Source organism: Anolis carolinensis, chromosome 4 (genome assembly GCF_035594765.1).
Source record: "Anolis carolinensis isolate JA03-04 chromosome 4, rAnoCar3.1.pri, whole genome shotgun sequence".
Lineage (NCBI taxonomy): Eukaryota > Metazoa > Chordata > Lepidosauria > Squamata > Dactyloidae > Anolis > Anolis carolinensis.
Genome location: NC_085844.1, coordinates 77,650,707 through 77,674,099, shown reverse-complemented (window position 1 = coordinate 77,674,099; position 23,393 = coordinate 77,650,707). Strand labels below are relative to the sequence as shown.

Here is a 23,393-nt window from a genome sequence, read left to right as displayed (position 1 = left end):
GTGCCTGTTAGGTCTATTCAGAGAGAGTATTAACCAGAAATATAAAGAAATATGTCAATATAGCTTTGAAGCAGCAAGAATGAATATAGCAAAATCTTGAAAAGGAAATAATTACTCGTAAGAGATTGGAGAGAAAATTAATACATTACATACAAATGGCCAGGTTGTCTAATGGACTTTGACATAAAAAGAAAGAAGAATTCACAAACTAATGACGGCTGGCCATCACATATCTTGGAAAGAAGGCAAAAGCTGACTTTAATGATGCCACAAGGGGAACTATTTAGGGAACTTATAGAAGTAGGTATAGTATAAGGTAAAGATATCATAGTGAGCAGGGATAGAAGTCCACGGTGGTGGGCGCACAGGTGGGGGATGGAGGCAATGTGTTGTCTACTATGTATGGCGCTGTTTTTGTATGTTGTGTGCTTTGTTAATGTATATCACTGTTTTTCTTTTGTGTTTAAATAATAATGAAAATGTAAATTAAGAAAAGGATGCTGAATGAGTCATTATTTTAGACATTTTAATCTGTACTTATCTGCAGTCAGATCTTGTAAAGAAAAATGGTATGTATCATTTGTTCTTTATAGAAACATATTGTGTATATGAATGGCTACTCCTTTACAAGGCATCAGCCAAAAGGTGCCTTTGCCTGAGTCACTGTGAAAGTCCTATGAGCCTGCACTAAATTTCAATTTCATGTCATCAAAACTTGCTCTTTAGCAGTTGCATTAAGAGGCCTGTCATTCTTATTATTCTCATAGTTTGATTCTTATGCTAATAGAGGGCTATATTTTCACATCTCAGAAGCTTTATCCTAATTGTTACTTGAATTTATTCAGAGGTTTGTCAGAACGTTTGCTTTTTCTTTCAGCAGCTGAGTTTCCATTCAACATTACAAATATTTCCCTAATTTATAACAGTTTGCCATAATGGATGGGGTTCTACTGATTTGAAAAAAAATAAAAATATGAAACTATTTTGGCTTCATAGTATTGGATATTATTAATGTGAACTTCAGGGTCACCTGGTATTTAAATGAATTAATTCATTTTAGTAATTTTAAATATCTGCAGCTAGCCTATGGTACTATTCTAACTAAATAGGTGATAGTCTTTTCTAATGAGAAGAGAGGAAGCTGCAGTCAAGCCCTGCATAATAATTTATCTGGAAGGATTCTGGGTAATTCCTGCTTCCCTCCCCAGGGCCCTCACACTCTTTTGAGAAAGAAAACTCTTCAAAAAAAGCCAAAATTCTGTAATATTGGGCTCACCATTCATCAGGATTTAAACTATTCCACTTCAATGTCAACATTTCAGTATCTTCTTGCTTATATTTGACTAGTTCTCTTATCAATAGTCATTATACTGTATCCATTAAACAGACTGGAACAAAAGTGGCACTCAATATCCTGCAATCCTTTTTCTACTTGCAAGAGCCTGTACTCCACTCCACAGTTTACATGTTTTCTACACTTTAAAATAGTTCCTGTTAAGGCCTATAAATAGCATAATCTATATAGTAATAGCACTCAATTTATTTTTAACTACTAATGTCCACAAGCAAAGTATATAATTCTTTCAATATTTTCTCTAAATATATTTTGCATGGCAACGTAATATATATGATTGTGTAGTAAATATATACAAATGCCATAGACTGCTAAAAGGACAAATAAATGGGTCCTAGAGCAAATGAAGCCTGAACTCTCCCTAGATGCCAAGATGACTAAACCAACTGAAGTATTTTTGCCATATAATGAGAAGGCTAGAAAAAACGATAATGCTAGATAGACAGCAGCAGGAAAAGAGGAAGGCCACATTATGGATAGACTAAATCAAAACAGCTACAGCCCTGAGTCTATAAGACTTGAGCAGGGCTGCTGGTAACAGGGTGACTTCGAGGTCTTTCATTCCTGGGGTGACTATAAGCTGAAGTCAACTTCACGCCACTTGACAACAAGTTCAGTACATCAGAATGCATTGCTATGTCTATTTCTAGAGATCTTCACAAAATATGCACAAAAATCTCCATAAACATACTATATCATATTATTATGATCAAAGCTGCTCCTGGAGGTTTTAAGTATGGTCAGGAACAAACAGTTTAAGATAAATGTATCCGTGTTCCTTCACTGAAATTTTACAAAAACACCTGGCACATGGGTTTTATTTTATTGAAGAGTAAAGGGCTTGCCAGTACTCATTCTTTGGAACACCTGACTAATATGGCTTTTTGCTTTAATAAATTCATTTATTATTGTACTAAGCCAAAGTTTTCTTGTTCACATTCTGTTTCATACCATATTTCTCTGGACTTATCAGAAGAAAGGACAGTGTGAGTAAGTATCATCAGACAATTTAAGCTAATGTTAAGAGTCTAAAGATTATTCAGATATATTTTGACCTTCAGAAAGCACAAGGGTAGCCTTACAAAATTCTTCTGTGCCATTAATTTTAAATAATTCTCATGACATTCAAAGAGTTATTGTTATTTCTAAGCAATAAGACTCAAAGACATTACATTTATAGCAATTCTAGCCTCTGTGTTTGAGTCATCCATTTATTCTGACTGAGAAGTAAAAAATATCAGCTGCCTCCCAAAAACAAACCACAAGAATCTCACTGCAAATTGCTATTAAGAATAGCACTGTATTGCTCAAGAATACATGTTACTAAAATACAGAATTAGCAAACAGAAAAATACAATTCATTATTATAAACAACTGGTTGGGTAAAAAATTCAAATAGTTCTTGGCTTGTAGCAGATTATAGATGGATGCTATGGTTTAGAGCAGGAGTAGGAAAATGGGCATGAGAAAATTATTTTGTGATGCTTTCCCACACTTTTAACATTTGCTTTTTGTCTAAGACAAATTATATACTCAACTAAAAACTATTTAGATTACAAATGAAAAAGTGCTAGAAAACTAGCAAGTGGTAACTCTTCCGTTTTTGACCAATGGAAAAGTTGGAGGAAAATGAAATTGGATGTTTGCTAGTTTATATGATCCAACACAATACCACTTTCCCATCAAATGATCTGTCCATTATGTCACATGCATAGAAGCCAGCATGCAGCGAGGCACCCTATATACACACATTTCCCCCTTCTAAAGTTTAACTTAAAAGTTCATATCAGGGCCCTACACCACCACCAGGTATTATGATAGAACAAGTGCAACACTTACAATCTTCTTCTCATGTATGCTATTGGGTTCTACTGGCATGCTACTGGCATTACTTCCTGAAGGCAAGACACAACCAATGCTATGTACCTGAGATGATGGCATGCTCTGCAAAGGTTAAGACACACAAGACACAAAGAAGATACTAACATCAAACCATGCAAGTTAGTAAGACAGGTGGCTCTCTTATTAAAATAACTGAGGCAAGGAAGGTGAACGGCCCACATTAATGAAAGGAATCCATCTTTCCTGACTTAAAATACAATCTTTACAAACTTGTGAAAAATATGAACTGCTTTCAAAACAAGGCAGATACTTTATACACACAAACACATTTAAGTAAAAACAAACTCCATGCAGGAATGTTTACAAAAATAAGAAAAAAGGGATATAATATATAATTCCAATAGAGACCAAGAATTTGAACAACTGAATTCAGGATTTTAAATTCTCCATGTCACAAATGAAAGCTCCAAGGAAAAAGTCAAGAATGTGTTTGAATCCACAAAACGTAAAATTGCTTCATTATAATGACCTACCTCTTTGCTAAGCAGAGGCCGAGTTTCAAGAGAGGTCTTTTTGTTTTCTTCTTTTACTGGCATTAAGGGTTTGAAAAACTTGGGTGGCTGTGGAGAGAATGCTTTAAATGGGCTGAGAGTTGATGCATGTGGATTCTCCGACACATAACCTTTGGAGAATAAAAATACACACAAACACATACGTATACACACGTACACAAGGTTAGCTATTCTAACATAAGATTGCAAAAACAAACCCTCAAGTATACAAGATGAAAATATGATAAGGCAAAACAATTGGATCATTTGTGGTCACCTTTGTTCTTATCACTGAAGATAAAATGTTCCGGTTGAACACAGAAATCTATATATATAAAAGGGTAATGAAATTTCGTCCTAGGACAAAACAACAAAACTACACATCCAAGAAACACTAAACTTGGCAGCACAATCCCTCATCCATGCCTCTACGTTCATACAACAAAAAGAAAAGAAAAATAAAGTCCTAATTAGAGGGAGAGGAATAATTGTTTTTATCCAATTGCTGCCAGTTAGAAGGCTAAGCTCTGCCCACTTGGTCTCCTAGCAACCCACTCAGCCCAGGGGACAGGTAGAGTTAGGCCTCACTTAGGCCTCTTCCACACTGCCTATAAAATACAGATTATCTGATTTTAACTGGATTATATGGCAGTGTAGACTCAAGGCCCTTCCACAAAGCTATATAACCCATTTATAATGGACTTAATGTAAGGTAAAACCTTTACCCTTTACCTTAACTACCACCAATTCCTCAATACAGTAGAGTCTCACTTATCCGACTTCCGCTTATCTGACACTCCGTATTATCCGACACCATCTAGTAGCCAATTGGAAAAATTGCACCCTTTACTCAGTCCAAGGTGAGAGCTGTGGCTCTTTCCCGTTGGAAAAAATTGGAAAGAGGAAGGCACATCTCGGAAGGGAAGGGAAGGAAGGGGGGTGAACCATGGGGGGGCCATTTGTATGCGAGGCAGGGAGGGAGGAGGGGGAAAAAAAGGAAACGCGATAGCTCTCCCTCCCTCTTTCTCTTTGTGCTCGCAGAGCCTCGTATCTCCAAACTGGCCTTGTGATTGGAAGGAAAGAATGGGGAGGAGAGAAGCCAAAGCGGGCCCGGGCTTGGGAAAGGGCCACAGGCAAGGCCAAGTCAGGGCTGGCAAATGGGGAGGGGGGGCTGGCTGCCATCTGTCGTCTCCTTACCTGGGCGGGTGGGCGGAGGACCCCCTTTTCCTCCTGCACACACACACACACACTTTGCTCCAGATCCCCCCTCCTCCTAACACAGAGCCACCCAGCTCCAGGTGAGATTCTGGAGACAGTTGACCAATATCAAATATTTAGCAAATTTTTGTTTCCCAGTGTTGCCATTGCTCTGCTCAATATGGGATTCTAGAGATGATTAATCTACAGTATATCAGTGTGTTCCCAGCTTCCAGGGGTTTTGTATTTCAAACAGGATGTTTTGGTGCTTAATTTGTAAAACCATAATGTAATTTGACATTTAATAGGCTTTTCCTTAAACCCTCCTTATTATCCAACATATTCGCTTATCCAACGTTCTGCTGGCCCGTTTATGTTGGATAAGTGAGACTCTAATGTACTTTATTTCCCATACCACCATACTTCGCCACAGCAACGCGTGGCCGGGCACAGCTAGTAGCATCTAAGATAGAGAGGCAACAGGGAATCTATACATCCTCAAAGTGTCAAAACTGTATTGTGAACAACTCTTCAATAAGTCAAACAATTACATTAACTGATTTCAGGTTGTGATGTATTGCTCAGGAAAAGTACCTTGCAACAGGGAAGCTATTTGTAATGTTAAGATCCTCTCCAATAAATATCTCTACTGCCTTTCTATTTAAATAACCCACATTTTTTATCTGAAGCTATCTGTACTCAAGACAGAATGCTAAAAGGAGCAAATTGTTATATATCAAAATAGTTAACAAATGGCTAATCTTGTTACTGGCACCAACACACAGACTTCACTCGTGCTGCAGCTTAATCAAACAAAGGAAGAATGATTGTGTATTGTGACAGCATTAGTTCAAATAACTAACCACAGGCAACCTGGCAGTTTAAAATGCACCACAATCCAGTACTTCAATTAATTATCAGCTTAGTGTTGACTAAACTGATAGTCATTTTTTACTTCTCCTCCACATTGTCATTCTTATTAATAATACAGACTGAGCATCTGAAATCCTAAAAGCTCCAAAATTCAAAATGTTGCTGCCAGCAGTTACACACTTTTGGCTTTAAAAAGAGGCAGTTGCAGTGCTCCTGCTCATTTGTTCATAAAGCAGAAGCAGGCAGTTGACACGAAAATCTATGAAATGGTGATGTGGATCTATGCTGAGTGCTATTGCTTGGATTAACTCTACTTCACAGATTCTCAGTCTCTCGCCAGCCTCATGTCTTGCTCATTCACTAATTGTGTCATCTATGAGATTTTTCATTTTGTATATATATATATATCAAATATGTATGAGGGTTATCCACAAAGTAGGTTACGTTTTGGAATTAAAAATGAACAAAGTTTAGGAGAAAACCATATGCAGTTGAAAGCCACACCCAAAAAGCACATCTCACATAGTAGCCATTCAAATCTAAGCACTTACCATAGTGATGAATGAGCTTTGCAAATCCTTCCCCACTAAATTCTGCCGCTTGCATCCTCAACCAGCCGGTCAGCCCTACCCGCAGCTGCGCAACGTCGCCAAAACGCTGTGTTGCCAGCCACACCCCCATTGAGGGTGCAAGCAGCAGAATTTAGTGTGGAAAGATTTGCTATGGTAAGTGCCTAGATTTGAATGGCGACTACGTGAGATGTGGTATTTGGGTGCGGCTTTCAACTGCATATGGTAAATATTTCCTCCTATACTTTGTTCATTTTTAATTCCAAAATGTAACCTACTTTGTGGAAAGCCCTCGTATATGTACACAACATATAGACAGATATTCCAAAACCTGAAAAAATCCAAAATTCAAACCACTTCTGGATCCAAAGCATTTTGGAGAAGAGATACTCAACCTTACGTAAAATGTCTAATGTTCACTCTGTATCATAGGAACTTTGCGCAGTTTACTATAAAATCGGTTTAAATTTTAAACTGATTTTATAGTAATTTTATAGTGATTTTAGTCCTTCTAAGAATATGTTAATTAGGTTTTAAAAGTTAAAATACTCATAAACCATTCAGATTTGAGTAAATCATTGGCTTCAAATGATCCAAGAAAAAGTGTAAAATAAATATATTGAACTTGGAATGATTTAGATGCAGGACTTTCGGTACATGTATACCTGCGGTGCAAAGGAAAATAATAGGTTAATCCATTAGTTCTTTGGATGCTTTAATGTTATTTTTGTCTGTTTCTCTCACATAAATTTAAGAAGAGCATTTACTATAATGCAAATGCCTGAACAACATTATTTGGCAACCTACTCTTTAAGTCATTTTCCAGATTAGGAAGGAAAATCCAAGTAGCTATTATTTCAGACAGGTTGTTCAGGAATTTATCTTAAATCTCCACCTGTGTTAGAGAAACAACGCTAGCAGATTTTAAAAATCACTGTAAATTTGCACACTGAGTGTGTTATGATTGAGCCTCATGGCTCTGCTACTGGCAGACGTGGGCGTAAGACTCCTCGAGAGTCAGATACTCTCGAGGAGCAAGAAAGAAAGAGGCTGCGAGATATCTTTGCAGAACCATCTGACGAAGAGTCTTTTGAGGGGTTTACGGAGAGAATGGAGGAAGAGCTGGTTAGCTCGGAAGAGGATGAGATGGATTGGACTCGGGTAAGGGAGGAATTGGGTGCCACTGGCAATGATGGGATGGAAGATGATTGGGGACCTTCAGGACTAGACCCATGGACAAGCTGGAGGGATGGGACGGGATCCACAGCTGGGGATGCTGTGGGGCGTAGTCAGAGGTGTTCCAGTTCTGATGAGGAAAGTGATGAGGAAACGCCCGGGTTAAGGAGAACAGCTGATAGTGATGAGGACTTGTAACTGGCATAAAATGGGGTTTGGGAGCAATAGCAAATTCCGTTGGGCAAGGTAATCTGGACAAACGCTTGGGATCTGTGTGGGACGTTTTCCTGAAGACGGGTGTGTTTCGTGTGCTGATTACGCAAGTTGTTTTGGAATTTGGGTTCAGACGGCGGGAGGAATTGTGTGGGCTTTTGTTTGTGCAACCTCTGCTTAATCTCAATAGCTTTGACCTTCCGTCGTCTTCTTGATGGACGCCATCTGCTGCTCTGGATTTACGGACTGAACTGACTACGGGCTCGGATTCTCCTACCTGGACTTGGTGAACTACAAACGTCTTCTTCTGCCTATCGACCTTCGGAAAGAACTGGGACTACTCTACTGCTTCAATCCTCGGCTGTTGTGTTTGTATTGGGAATTTGCCTGCTGTGTGGAGGAGTGACTTCTAAGTTACTCAAAACATAGTGCTGGCAGCAGAGAGGCATCTGCTGCCAATTAGTTACATTCTTTTGAACTCTTTGTTCCCCAGCTTCTGTTTTGTTTATTCCCAGGCTGAAGCAAGCTGTTTTGATTTTACCCGGATTAAACTCCGGTTTAATCCGGTTTATCTTTTGAACGTTTTTCTTGCCCCTTTTTGCTTTTTAAGGCTAATGTTGCCTAGCCCTTGTCTTTTACGGGCATTTTGAGTTCTGTAAATCCAATAAACTCTGTTATCTTTGATCTTGTGGCGTTCTGTCCTTGACAGAGTGCTTCATACATACACAAATGCACCAAAAGTTTAAAGAAAATAAATATAGAGGTACATTCACTTTATACTATTGACTATTTTCACTATTTCAAAAATTGTGATCCACTTAAAATAAAATAAAGTCTTACCACCACAATCTTTACTTCTTCGAGGTGAATCCCGGGGCAAAGTCCCATAACATGATACATCTTGATAACTTGAAGAACATTCTAATACATCTAGATGACTCTCCGACCAGCCCTAAAGTCATAATCAAGAAAAAAGGGGAACATATTAAGATAATCTTTTCAGAGTTAATATTGTGTGATAAGAATCAATTCTATTTCCTTTTCTCAGATTGCTCCTCCAGGTGTTTTGGACTTCAACTCCCACATCTCCTAACAGCCAGTAATGTGGCTGGGATTTCTTGGAGCTGAAGTCCAAAAACACCTGGAGGAGCAGAGTTTGAGAAATACTGGTCTACTGTATGGGTTCAATAACCTCTCCATGATTTTGGGTTGCAAGCCACCCAGTAGCATCTCTATTTGAAAGGACATGTGCAGAGGATTGGTTTCAGCTGCCACCAAAATTATGGAGGACTTAATGTGTGTTAGACAGATTGCCACCCCGACACCAATATATAGAGGATTCGAACTTGTTTTCACTACTAACCCTGCCATCAATGTTATATTCAAGAGCCTCCTCTGTATTAGGATATTTAGAGAGTCACACGAGACACTATATGTGAAGAAAAACAACAAGTTGTTGTTCATTTGTATTTGAACAGTAAAGATGCGTAGCGGTTTCAATAACAAGTTAAGCTTTTCTCTTACAAAGGATGGTTTTATAACTTGAATTCTGTTGAAATATGTTCCTTCACACAGGAAATGCAAACAGGACAATTTAAACCTTTAAATCCACTTCTCCTGGGATTTAACACCAGCACTTTAAACTATAGAGTCTCAATATAGTTGTCAGTCTTTCTTCCCTGAAGGCTTTAACTATATTCCTCAAAAGAGGTTTCTTTTTTAAAAACACAGATCCCAAACTTTTATCTATCTTCACACTTCAAAAACCAACCCCCCAACTGTCACTTTGGCTCCACCCACATCCAGTTGTTAGGCAATTTTCCTCATTTACATCAGTCAATCATACTGCACTTCCAGTAATGGCTGCCTGATTGCTCCTCCCCCTTGCTCTGCTTAACTTTTGCAAGCAAGGCCTAAAAACTACCCCTACGCCCACCCTGTAAGGTAGGTTAATCCATTACAACATGCTTCCCAGACAGCTGTTTTTCCAAACCAAAAACATCTGATAGAAGAATTATAATCTTTGTGCAAATCTTTTTAGAACTATCCCTTGTTATCTCAGTTCTCCAATTTTCATTTTAGGACAAGCATCATTCTTCTTCCTCTACTATTCTACCTCTTGTGAGTTTTGTTTTAACAAACTTCCCTTTCTGATACTTCCGTCACATTTCCTTGTAGTATAAGCTTACTATTTTTCTCCTCCCTACCAAGCCAAATATGCTGAGAAATAGGTAACAATGGGATGCATTACTTATTTTGTTGTTAAATTCTAATTATGGCCTTCCACACATATTAGAGGCCTCCAAGTCACCTTATCACCAGAAACCTTGCTCAGGTCTTGCCGAATCAGTAATTATACTCCTTAATTAAAAGTGTGTGTAACATTCTGATATGAGAGGAAATCTGTGATTTTGTGAATGATACTCGGTGGAATAACCTGTTTATAATCGATTATTTATGTGAACAAAAAGGTAGTTATTCAGTGAAAACCAAACATTATACCTCCACTGCCTACTATTTTCCAACAACATGGAGAAATTACTAGGAATCTTTTCAACTGATAAAATTCATATTGTAAGTATCCTGGTAAACCCATTCTACCCTCCTTTCTTCCAACCAAAAATAATTGAAATTATTTTATGTAACATCTACTACAGCTTCAAATACTTTATAAAGCTACAGTTGTTCCCAATTAAGTTTTCTGAATTTCCTTACCTTATCTTCATCAAAACCAGAAAGATCTAACCGACTAGAAGAAACCTAAAATACAACAATGAACAAGTATGAGCCAAACAAATTCAATCAGAATCTAACCAATAATTTGGGCTCTATATGAGAACCACAGTCAAAGAAACATAGATTTGGAAGAGCAGACAAGGGCCATCCGATATTGCTTAGCTTCTTCATATAAGGAAAACCATTGCAATGAAACACCCAGGATTGCAACATTCACATTAAATCTTCATTAGTAAAAGCATAGAGCTTAATTACACCTGTCAAATGCAGACTGAATATATCATTTATATTTAATTTATATTACTCCTTTATTTATTAAATAAATATACATTACTCATGATCAACAGATATTCTGTAAGTGGCTTAGAAAGCAATTTCAACTGACTGATCTGAAGAAAATCTCTTCTCAATTTTTAACTTAAAACTAAGCCGCTCCGAGCCCTAGGGGAGTGGCGGCATATAAGTTTGAAAAATAAATAAATAAATAAAATAAAATAAATAATATTCCTGTTCATGTTTTGTTGCTAATTGCCTAAAATGGCAAATAGGAATCTAATACTAATACTGATCTAACCACAGCGCCCAAACACTTATTTTAAAAATACTTGTCCAAATACTGGTCTACAAATGTGAAAAATCATCTTACGTTGTGAACATTTGGTGTGCTAATACTCCTTTGTATGTGTCGGGTCTTTGTAGAAAGAGCTTCTTTGATGGTGACGGCCTATTTTAAAACAGAAAATGTTAATAAACCCGCAACACACATATTTCAAGTGGCAGATGTAGGCAAATAATAGTGAAAGTCCATTAATTCCTATTCAGAAATATGCCTCACTGAGTTCAGCAAAGTATGTTTAGGGCAAAGGCTAAAGTTCATTGCAGGAAGACCATCCACACATTACATTTATTTATAAAGAGTACTCTTTAAAAGTAATTACATAACCAAGTAATTAGGGCAACACTAGATAGAATATAACAAAACTGTATATTAAAACCAAGTTCGCATTAATTCAGGCTACGACATCTACTACAACAAGAACATCCCTGGTGGCCAGTTTTACTACAGCTAAACTAAACAGGTTGGAACTTTCATTTGACTCACCTGTCTCAATCGTTCAAGACTCAAAATATTTTCCAGCTGCAACACTCCACGTGTATACTTCTCAATATACGTTTCACCATCAGAGGCACCCTCATTTTCATTTTTAGCTGCCATTAGAGCCAGAGTCTCTCGATCCTCAATTTCCTCTGTGGCCTAAAAGAAATGTTTTGTAGATAAAACTGATACGCAGCTGCAACCTTACTCAGTTTCACCTTATACAAAGACCTCTTCGTAATGTCTCAAAGCACTGGTTTGAGCAAGCTGTTTGCGAGCTGGTCTCAACTATTGCATTTCTTGAAAGAAACAATGTAAAAGTTACCTTTGGTATATTTGACACGATTTCATAGGCGACACCACAGGCATACCACACATTCTTCATGGATATTCTTCTTTTGAGGCTCTGGGTAAAACTCTAGGGAAAATGCCATTTCAAAGTAAATTATAAACCACATGTCTAAGTTTGCATCTTATTAAATGTGATGGTGGAAAAACCTATTTTGGAAACATTTTTGTGTATTTACTCTTGAAATTGCAATTTACACTATTTCAAAAGCAATTCCTACTTAAATTTGCAGTCAATTTTTGTAAAACACATTTATCATAATTTTCTTAGTAAAAATATTGAATAGATAAGCTAACAAGTTTATATCTATTTTAATTTACAAGCAGGATTTATTTACAATGAATAATTTATTTACAATTTATCTCTTTTGAAAAAAACCTATGACTCATGAATTCAATTCATGTGGTTTCAGCACACATCTGTCTTTTTGACTAGATGTAAATTGAAAGACTACAGCCTCCTATAATACTGCAACATTTAACATTTAACAGATATGAATCTAACAAATAACTTGTTGCTTACTTTTTAATAAATTGACAAATTATAGGCAGAGAAATATATTGACACACATGCACAATGGGAAGCAGCAACAAGCTGTTCCATATATCTTAACAGATACTGGTGGTTCTACAGAAAAAAGTGACATTGACACTTGTATGAAACAAAAGCAAACACTGGTTCTAAAATTACTGAATCTTATGTACTCAAGTCAAAAAATGTACTCAAGTCAATAAATTGGAGCTGCGATGGCACAATGGGTTAAACCCTTGGGCCTGCTGAACCGCTGACCTGAAGGCTGGCGGTTCGAATCCGTAAGATGGGTTGAGCTCCTGTCTGCCAGCTCCAGCTCACCATGCGGGGACATGAGAGAAGCCTCCCAGTAACACATCCGGGTGTCCCCTGGGCAACGTCTTTGTAGACGGCCGATTCTCTCACACCAGAAGCAATTTGCAGCATGTTTGCAAGTCATTTCTGACACGATAAAAACGTCAAAAAATTAAAGAATAATGTTAAAATAAATTAACAGTGTAAGTGAATATGAATATGAGTGAAGAAAAACACTCCTACACAGACTACACAGTTTGAAAAATGAAGTTGGATCATAACACCTGACACCATCTATTCTGCTCAAGGAATACTAGATAACTATGTGCAACAGTAGAGTTGCAAGATGTTGCCATAGTCAATTACAGAGATAGCAAACAGAAAAATCATTTTCTGTCTGCTCAAAGTATAACACCAGATGTTGTCACAACGGTATTTACTATTGTATAAAAACTCTATGTCACAGATGAACACACAGGATGATGACAGGGACATCATAAATGTATTATTTCTCACTTCTAACTATGATAAAAAAGAAGATAAAATGCAAAATAGAATACACAAAGATGAAAGAATATCCAAATTACACGACTAAGCCGATTACCTGTTTGTTGTAAATATTAGCAGCGATTCTTTTACGTAACATCAGTTCCATTGCAGCTGGATGGCTGAGCTGGACTGTAATCTTCACAATTAAGTAGATTCTCTCATTTTGAGGTGTTATCCTATTCAAGTGCACTGAATCATGCACAGAAGAGTCCCAGGCAGCAGTGGCAGAAACCTAAGAGCACAATTAATAACATCTGAAAAAAGAAACCTAATCTAGATTGCTTAAGTATAGATCTGAAATGTAGAAATGGCCAATTTCCAATTTCATGAACACCCTTCAAATTTATAAAAGCAGGACTGAAAATACTTAAGCAGTTTTCTTCTTGGGACTTGGTTACAGTGAACCCTGTTTCTAAAAGTCCAGAAGAAGTAAGCAGTAATACTCAACTTTACAAAGCACACTACTTTATAAGAATGCATTTGAGGCAGTAGAAGAGTTGTTCCCCCAACAAATGTAACAAAGAGATTGCTGCCCACATTAAAAACTTATTAAACCATTAATTTCAAACTGCCGGGAGGCCACTACAAGTTGCTTAGTAGTATATAAATATTTTATCCTTCTCCTCCTCCTGTTTGATTTGGATCAAGTAGTTTACATCCAGACATAATCACGACTGTAGTAGATCCAGTTTATGCAGGGAGAATTAAATTACTCATGACTAACAAACACAGGTATTCCTGAATACTTCTGAGCATATAAGCAACTGAGCGAACTATTCCAATCAGACTTTCAAAAAGTATACACTTTTATACATGCAGTAAATATTTCATTTTTATTTTGGGAAAATCTCTGAACCAAATGTGAATGAGAGAAAATAGCAGCTATTCTGTTAGATAAAAAAATAAAAGATTTGCACGTTCTTTTTTAAAAAGCAGAATAAACATCTGAATACTGAAACAAGTCATCTAATACCAAAGGTATAGCCAGCCCTCCACATGTGTATAACTTTTGAAGATTTGATTATTAGCCAATTTGATTAATATGGTATTTTGGGACTATTTTAGAGTCAGATTTTACTGGAAATTGACCATGAAGTTATACTGGTAAACCTAGAAATCCTAGAGAGGTGTTCCTTCAGGTAAAAAAGTAGGTTTTCTACTTTCACAAGGGTCCTTCACCCTAACTATAATGAATGTGGAAGGCTGGCTGTATTCAATATAAATTAAATACATGTATGACAGGCCAACAGAAGCAATCAAATAACATAAAAGCTGTCTAGAAGAGTTTATTGGTATTTTACCTCATCTTTACTGTGTTTTATGATAGGTAGATAAAAGAACTGACTCCCATGCTCCTTTGGTAGTATTGAATTAACACCTGATGCGTTTGGACCTGTAAGGTGTTCATTGGCACTAAGGTCATCAGCTAAAAAAAGAAAATGAAGTTACACAAAAGTAAGTCTAAGCATTAAGGAATTTTATCTGCCATAGTGTTTGGCAAAAAAAAAAAATCCTCTTATAGCTAAAACAAATTCTGAAGAATTCAGTACCTTGCATAATTATTTTGTGACCCCCCCCCCCCCCCCGCAAGTTGGTTTAATAAAGTTATCATTTTAATATGGATTTTTTTTGGTCTTCAAAATCCTTTGCTTTCTGAAAGACTTACTGAAATGCTTAGAATATACTTTGGAATGTTTCTTTTTTGAATTAAGAAATAATTCTATAATTCAAGTGATAAGCTTTGAGGAACACAGTTTGTAAGAAAAAGCTGAAGAAGCCACTTCAAATTTAGAAGTCTTACTGCCCATATAGCGTAGAATTCAAACTTGTGCTTATTCCAACTTACCATTCAAATCAAGGAAAAGTACAGGGACATGTGTTTCCATTCCAGATGGTGGGATCCTAACCATAAGAAAGCATCTCAATCAATATAATGAATCATATATTTGTACAGATATATTAATGAAAAACATAACCCAATAAAAGAGTTGTTCAAACTTGCATCAGTACAAAAGATTAACAATTGGGATACACAATAAAAACTGCAATGTTTAACTTTTCTTCTTCAAATGCTGTATATTTGAAATTAAATTGCATCAAAACATATATATACTGAAATATGAAACAATATGAAACTATATGCAACTGCTTTGCTATAACATCAATTATATGTTATACGTTTCATCGATCATTTGCTGATGTCAATAAGCTGGCTTTTCAAGCTTTGGAAAGGACTATGAAAACAATACTTTAAAAAAGATATCTAAATAAATAAAAGTAACCAGATTCAATCATTTTTATATTCTTTGATTAAGGATCAGTGGAGGTAATTATTTCCATACAGAATACCGTCCCTAGATACGATGTGGAGACACGGAACAGGAAATATTAAGGAATCTGTAAGAATGCTATTACCCAAATCACACTGGATGCTTCAATTATAAAAATATAGTATGATACATTATTTAAAAAATCTTACTTTGAATAGTCATTTCTAACATTATCTGCAGGCAGTCCCAAAGTTACAAACAAGGTTATGTAGGTATGTTCTTAAGTTGAATTTTTATGGAAGTCGGAACAGGTACATTTAGTAAGTGTAATTCCATATAAATACATACATATATATAAACTTTGGATAGCATAGGGAAGGGTTAACCCCCTGTGGTGTTTGTTTTGCTGTCTGTGCCCCTGCTCAGAAGATTTCACCTCACCTTCTGTCCCTGTGATAATTGGATTTTGAAAAAAATGGCTTGTTGTGGAAACATGGATGAGTGAGAAAGCTTCCATGGAGAGCCTTTTCCCCATGATAACCCCTTCCAAGGGGTGAATTTCTCTCACTTCTTGTTGTATCACCTCCATTCTTAACTATGAGTTGTTTATCAGATGTTTGTAACTTAGAGACTGCTTGTATTGCTAATTGTCTTCATAGTACTATTGTAATGTGATTTGGAAAACTTCAATATATACAGAGGTATACATGGACTTAGCATAGCAGTTGCTTCTTTTCCCTTTTGGTATTTATTACTTTGCAAACTGAATGTGATATTCACTCATTATTTTTTTATGTAGGCCAATAGCAATTCAATGCCTTCTTGGCACCTACCAGTCTGCAGGGGCACCTGGGATCCCACTATTTGGGGCTGGAACCAAGACAGCATTCCTTTCTTCTGTTAGTCCCACCCATTGCTCCACAAGCCTTGCTTCTCGTTCTGTGTCATCTTCTGATTTTTCTATGATAGAAAAAGAGAATAGCATATGAGTTCCATGAAATGCTTAGGTTAGCGCAAATGCAAGTAAGATGTAATAGATTCAGTAAGACTTTTGCCTTTGATGATGGCTTTCTAATGAGCTGAATGTCAGAACAGTTGTCTCACTAAATGTCTCTTTCAAGAATAGTTCAGGAATAATTTTTGAAACTATTTCAGAAGTTTGAAAAATGTTTAATATGCAGTACTCTACATTTTTAATAGCAATTTTCTTCCAAAGTATATAAAAATGCAAGGGTCACCAACCTTGTTTACTGCTGATTTTTTTAATCTGCTCGTCTAAGTATTCTCTCCGTTTTATTAGTGCTTCAGACCACCGCTCTCTCAAACAATTTAAATCTTCCTCCTATTGAAGAGAGAGCACTCTTTTCTAAACATAAAACATACCCTGAATCATAACATGCACATTTAATTTAATACAATTTCAGCTTTGATTGGAGAAGGTAACTGAGTAGTTTTGATGGCTGCTATACAAAAGTATAAGTGTTCATTTACATGAAATAAGAGATCACCCAGAAAAGTAAGCTTGCCCAATTTGCAAACAGCAAAAAAGAAAAAAAGTGGCATTGCATCAGCTGCTCCACAGCTAGGTCAATGTTATTCATTGTACAGCAGATCTAAGCAGAATAATAAAACAGTGGCCAACAAATTATTTAGAAGCATAAGGAAATTAAAGAGATTATAAAGCTATCAACCCAGATACCCTTAAAATCACTGTAAATTCCATAATAAGTAACTGCAACCAGAAAACTAAATCGTTCTCATGCAAACAAAAATCCATCATGCAATCATGCTTTCTGGCACTATAAGATATATTTAATCAATTCTTCATAACACATTATCAGGAAGCAGCATGAACAGCTGGAAGCAAATTAGTGGCTAATTTAGGCACAACCTACTTTTAACAGAAACAGGGCTGTGGATTTAAACCTAGATTGTCATAATCATACAGAAACCTGTGCAAGGCAGCTTCATGGTTAAGTTTAAATCCTCCCTCCAGTCTGCTGTTTATCCCCTGAAACCATATTTGCCTCAGACAGTCTTCATACTGCAATAATGCTCCCAAATGAGAGTACTTGCATAGCAGAGGAGTGCCGGGTAAGAAAGGATGCAGGGCCATATTCAGTGTATAGAGAGCGATTCCATGCCTCTTGGCCACAAACCACTTAACCACTCCCCTATTTCCATGATTACGCCAGATATGAGTTTAAAGATATAGCTCAACCATCATATGTAGACTAAGAGGTTTATCACAAAAGACTGATAGAGCACCATCCTTTTTCACCAGTGTGCTTCCACTGAATGGACAAGGATGACAGCTGGAATCATAGGTGAGGAAAGTTCACAGCTCTGATCTTTCCCTTTATTTCAGAATGCTGCAAAACTGTCCTTTACATAGCATCACCAGTCTCTGTCATTGTGCTCAGGCTAAAAAAGGACCATCCTATTATGGTCTTTCATCAACATCAGAGGAAGATCACTTTTTTGGTCTGAATTCTGTCACACTGTTGTTTAGTTTTTGATATTCTGGGTTTTTAGCTTCTGAAATTTTACCTTCTGTTCTTTAGCTTTTTTTTTTTAGTTTTATGCTAACATTTTATTGCAGCATGTTTAATGGAAGGGAGGGAAAATATTTTCTGTTCTTTAATAAGTCAGCCACCTAAATGTATTGACAGGTAGGGATGTTATATGAAATAAAATAGTGTACTGTACAATTTAATTGAAATGGCTAATTCTGTAAATCAAGAGAGACCTTTTAAAGCAAAGAGTATTCCAAATCCTACTTTCCCATGTGCTACTGCTCTTTTGGAGGCTTGTTGGAGTTGATGACAATTAGCATTAGCTGTGCCCCATGCCATGTGATTTGATAGCAACAGCAGCAATACCTGATAACTATCCATATCACCATCATCATCATCTCCTCCTCCTTTCTGGTAGAAAAAAATACACTTTATGAACATATAGAACATGCTTTTTTTGCTAACACACTCCAAATAAGAACACACACAAATGTTATTGACACAGTCCAAATAAGAACACGCACAAATCCAGATTTTTCTTTTTCAAATCACCAAGTGTAGCCTTAATGGCCCACCAGCAAAACAGCAGGAACAGTTGCCATTCCCATTTCACACACTGCAGAGGATGCACAAAACAGGGCTCCAGTGGTAATATCTGGGCATGCTATGGCTTCATTGTGCAAATATACCTCCATGTTCTGAAGAGATAGCAATAATTTAAAATGAGACATTAATTGCTGTTTGGCATTGGCATAACGTCCTATGTTTAAATATACAGGCAGTCCCCATGTTACGAACAAGATGGGTTCTGTAGATTTGATCTTTAAGTTGAATTTGTATGTAAATCAGAACAGGTACATTTTAAAGTGTAAGTCCAGCAAATTGGGCTTGTTGTGGAAACAAAGACTGGTGATAAAGCTTCAGTGGAGACACCCTTTTGCCATGATAATTTTTCCGGGAATTAATTTATTTTTCAAAGGTTGGATTTCTCTTACTTCCTGTTGTCTCACCCCCCATTCTCAACTATGAGTTATTTGTAACTTGGGGACTGTCTACACTTTTAAATGATGATTGAGGGGAGAAATGTCTAATCTTTCTTCTGTCATATAATAGTAACCATCAACAATAATGAGTGAAGGCAGTCTTAATTATTAGACCTTCAATTTGGTGGTGCTTTACAACAATGAACATATGATTATATACTTTCAGTGGTTGTAAGGACTTGGATCCAGTCTTTCTGAACAGATAATCTGAGTTGTTAAGACACTGTACCACACACTTGTTAGAGAATTTGCATGTGAAATTAAACACATAAACCAAGAAGCTACAAATGGATGAGTGTTCTTTTTAAATCTTGTGCAGTAATGTTTACACTTAGTGAAGAAGTCTAGTCAGGCTATGCTTGCCAAATCAGATGTGTTTGTTTCACGTAGCTCAACTTGCTTTACATTAGTTTGACCAAAATGTTTGAAGGCAAACAGTATGCTTCATTTTGGAAATTTTCTAAATTTTATTTAGAAAAATTCTGCGTATACCTAATATCCTTGGAGTTCTCAGAAAGGAAATAAATGTAGCCAATGAATACAAATACAGTTCCAATTTCTGGCATACTTTTTCTAGTCTCCTTCAAATAGCTTCAAATATACAAAATTAAGGGACATGAGAATGCTGCTGGCATGTTAAAGCATCACCTACTATGATTTCTCTTTCTCAGGGCCAACCAGATGTGTCTAGAAGGTCAACAAGCACAGCTTGAGGAAAGTGGTAGCTGCTTTCCTCTGATATTTGATACTCAACATGATGCTGAGTCTAGAATTGACATTTTATTTAGTTATTTTGGCTAACAGTTCTTAAGAAAACCATCATCCAAGTATAACTTACAGTGCACATAGATTCCAAACTATGTAGTTTTAGAAATCAATCTTGCACCACACTGCAATAATTCAATAATTTAAACTAAAGTTTTTTTACCTGGTAACTATCCAAACCCCGTTGCAGCTTGGTTGATCTGGCAGTCACACAGCCAATGGAGACAGACAGAATGGCTTCCACCATAAGTGGCAATGTTCCTGAATGTTGCACAGGTTTAACCGACACTTGAACTCTACGAGAATGGCCCTGATTCAATAAGCAGAGGAGAAAACATAAAATAATGTAAACATTTACTAGAATGTTAGGATTGTTTTTTTCCCTAAGAACAGAAAAATCCACTGTACCTGTCTAAGTTGGAAAACACCTCCTGTGTTTACATCCTTTGCATGGTGAAGCTCCACAGCCATATAATCCCCCATTTCATTCAGTTCTTGAATTGAAACCCACATTTCTATCCGGCGTGTTACTTCATTCCATCTGAACACAACCCAAAAACTAAGTTAACATGAATGCTCAATGGAAAATTTCTAAAAGCATTTCCTTTACTCGGTTCAACTGACTGGCTGGAAAGTTCTAAGGCACAGAAATCTCTTGCATCCCAATCAACAGACTATGTAAAGAATTATTTCTTTCCGTTCATTTTCTTCTCCCCCTCTGACACTATCTATATATATAAAAGGGTAATGAAATTTCGGCCTAGGACAAAACAAAACTACACATCCCAGAAACACTAAACTTGGCAGCACAACCCCTCATCCATGCCTCTACGTTCATACAACAAAAAGAAAAGAAAAATAAAGTCCTAATTAGAGGGAGAGGAATAATTGTTTTTATTCAATTGCTGCCAGTTAGAAGGCTAAGCTCCGCCCACTTGGTCTCCTAGCAACCCACTCAGCCCAGGGGACAGGGAGAGTTAGGCCTCACTTAGGCCTCTTCCACACTGCCTATAAGATACAGATTATCTGATTTTAATTGGATTATATAATAATAATAATAATAACAACAACAACAACAACAATAATAAAACTTTATTTATATACCGCCCTATCTCCCGGATGGGACTCAGGGCGGTTTACAGTCATAAAAGCAACACAAACATTACATAACAACATAATACACATCATTAAACAAAGTAAAATAATACAATTATAACAATAAATCACACTTACATGACCAGATCAAGGGGACGGGAACCATAAACCCAATATATTAAAATGTATCATTTTAGGCTAGGGAAATCTTGTGCAATATATTCAGGCAATGTAGACTCAAGGCCCTTCCACACAGCTATATAACCCATTTATAATCTTATTTTATCTGCTTTGAACTGCATTATCTTGACTATTTCCCATACCACCATATTTCGCCACAGCAATGCATGGCCGGGCACAGCTAGTCTCATATAAATTCTTTCTCACAGACATGTCCCTTTGTCTCTCTTATATTTCAGATTCCCATGCCAACCACAACCACACTTTTCCTCTTTCCCAGTTCACCACTCTCACATCTACTCTTTCTTTTACTGAATGAGTGGCTTGGTACTGATGAGGCTTCATTGCCATGAAGATGAAATGATGTAGAGATACCTGTCTCTCAAAGTTCTGGTTTTTGCATGAAGAGTATCCACCTCCCATATTGAACTGCCATTTCCAGCACATCTGTGACCCCAAACCTCAATGGCAAGTGCTCCATCAGCAATGAACTCCAGAAATTCTTCTGTTACATTCACCACATAATCCTAAAAATAGTGTAAATAACCCCCATTTTACTGTTTCTGTTGCAAAAACAAACACTGACTGCATGTTTAAATGTTAAGATATTTGTGCTAATACTGTAGAATTAAAATATAACCTTTCTCTCAATGGAGAAAGATAATACCACAAATTAGTTCATATGAATGTTCATACAGTGCCATTATGATTTCATGGAATGTTGTCCATATATCTGTCATATCATTACTAATCTCAGTTATTCTGCCACATATGATCAAAACTTAATGCAGGTTGAGCATCACTTATCTGGAATTCCAAAATCCAAAATGTTACAAAACCCAAAATTGGCAACATGGGTGGCTGAGATAGCGACACCTTTGCTTGCCGATGGATCAATGTATGCAAACTTTGTCTTATGCACAAAACTATTAAAAATCTTGGGTATAAAATTACTTTCCAGCTATGTGTACAATAAACGTATATATGCACCACAAAAAGTATGTCCAAGTTATCTCATTAGGCATTTAATTATGTGTCTACAGTCATTGAAAGATGAACAAAATTACCTTGCAATGGGAAAAAGTCACTGTAAAGTGAGCATCTTTGCTTACAGGCGAAGGCACATCAGGATCAACAACTGGTGCAGCAACAGTTGACTCACATTGATCCCAGAAGGTATATTGACAGAACACAAAGTTTGAGAGATTTAGTGGTAGTCCTGTTGCTTCTTTAATTATTACCTGGAGAAAATCAAATTCAGTATACTGTCATGTTTATAATATATTTTCATAAATAGAGTATTGGGTTACAAAACAGAGTAAATGGCTCATAAACAAACAAAAAATATTTTTAACATATGTACTGGTATTTGTAAAAACAAACAATTCATCTTCTGCAACTTCTCCAGCTTTGAATTCTTAATTTTCTTAAACAAAGGTTCATTTTGTTGACTTAATTTGCCAAATGGATTTCCCCCCTAAAACTGTTACTGAGGGTAACAACAGTATTACAAGCAGAGATGTTCTCTGAGGAAAACATATTTGAAAGTTCATGCAAGCACAGATGAAAACTAGACCAGTTACAGAAGCATTTACTATTAATGTAAAATATGAAAACAGCATAGAATATTGTACTACTACATCTGATGTTTCTATAATATTAAGGAAATATAGTATTGCCCTAACCCTGCAAGTGAGTTTTTTCGGCCTGTGAATAATTTCTCCGTTGTTGTCCATGATTTCTATGCTTCCACTTTCACTGGAGTTTTCAGAAGAGTCATCTCCCTCCACAACCCGTTCTGGGACAGCACCAGTAATACGCATCACTTCAACATGCAGGCGCCCTGCAACCTGCATTACAGAAATATTAAGATGTAAGGCCTTGATGCACTGTACAGCGTAAGTGTCCCAAACAGATACACACATACAACTGGACCTTCAGAAAATGAATGAAAAAAAAAATGCACACAAAAAACTGCAAATCATTCTTGGAACCAACCAACTTACATATAGGAGCCAGAACTATAAGGAGTACAATTCCAATGTGTTTGTTAGACTAACATTTACATATCTAGAAATAAAACGGAAGACACAAAACCATCCTTCTAAATAATCTTTAAGAGCCTTTCATTTTTGATCTCCTTCAATATGAAGGGTACTTAAGCACTGGTTGGAGAATGAAGGGAAACTGAATT

At 36.6% G+C, this 23,393-nt stretch overlaps 1 protein-coding gene across 9 annotated transcripts in view; it reads right to left on the bottom strand.

The window, feature by feature from the left end:
• The window catches only part of kif13a (kinesin family member 13A), an 84,578-nt gene that overhangs the window by 4,729 nt on the left and 56,456 nt on the right, over positions 1-23,393 (bottom strand). For 2 of the 9 annotated variants that reach the window (XM_062980675.1, XM_062980676.1), the window contains exons 21-38: positions 22,885-23,049; positions 22,267-22,440; positions 21,575-21,726; positions 20,333-20,465; positions 20,088-20,234; positions 18,483-18,527; positions 16,843-16,942; positions 16,434-16,560; positions 15,177-15,232; positions 14,632-14,756; positions 13,386-13,562; positions 11,933-12,025; positions 11,614-11,766; positions 11,158-11,235; positions 10,491-10,535; positions 8,616-8,727; positions 3,730-3,878; positions 3,194-3,298 (exon numbers count right to left, since the gene is read on the bottom strand). In XM_062980675.1, coding sequence (XP_062836745.1) covers positions 3,194-3,298; positions 3,730-3,878; positions 8,616-8,727; positions 10,491-10,535; positions 11,158-11,235; positions 11,614-11,766; positions 11,933-12,025; positions 13,386-13,562; positions 14,632-14,756; positions 15,177-15,232; positions 16,434-16,560; positions 16,843-16,942; positions 18,483-18,527; positions 20,088-20,234; positions 20,333-20,465; positions 21,575-21,726; positions 22,267-22,440; positions 22,885-23,049 — 2,136 coding nt within the window. Of the gene's footprint in view, positions 1-3,192; positions 3,299-3,729; positions 3,879-8,615; positions 8,728-10,490; positions 10,536-11,157; positions 11,236-11,613; positions 11,767-11,932; positions 12,026-13,385; positions 13,563-14,631; positions 14,757-15,176; positions 15,233-16,433; positions 16,561-16,842; positions 16,943-18,482; positions 18,528-20,087; positions 20,235-20,332; positions 20,466-21,574; positions 21,727-22,266; positions 22,441-22,884; positions 23,050-23,393 lie in introns of those variants that run through there. The other 7 variants (XM_062980682.1, XM_062980681.1, XM_062980679.1 and 4 more) reach the window with 5 other exon arrangements.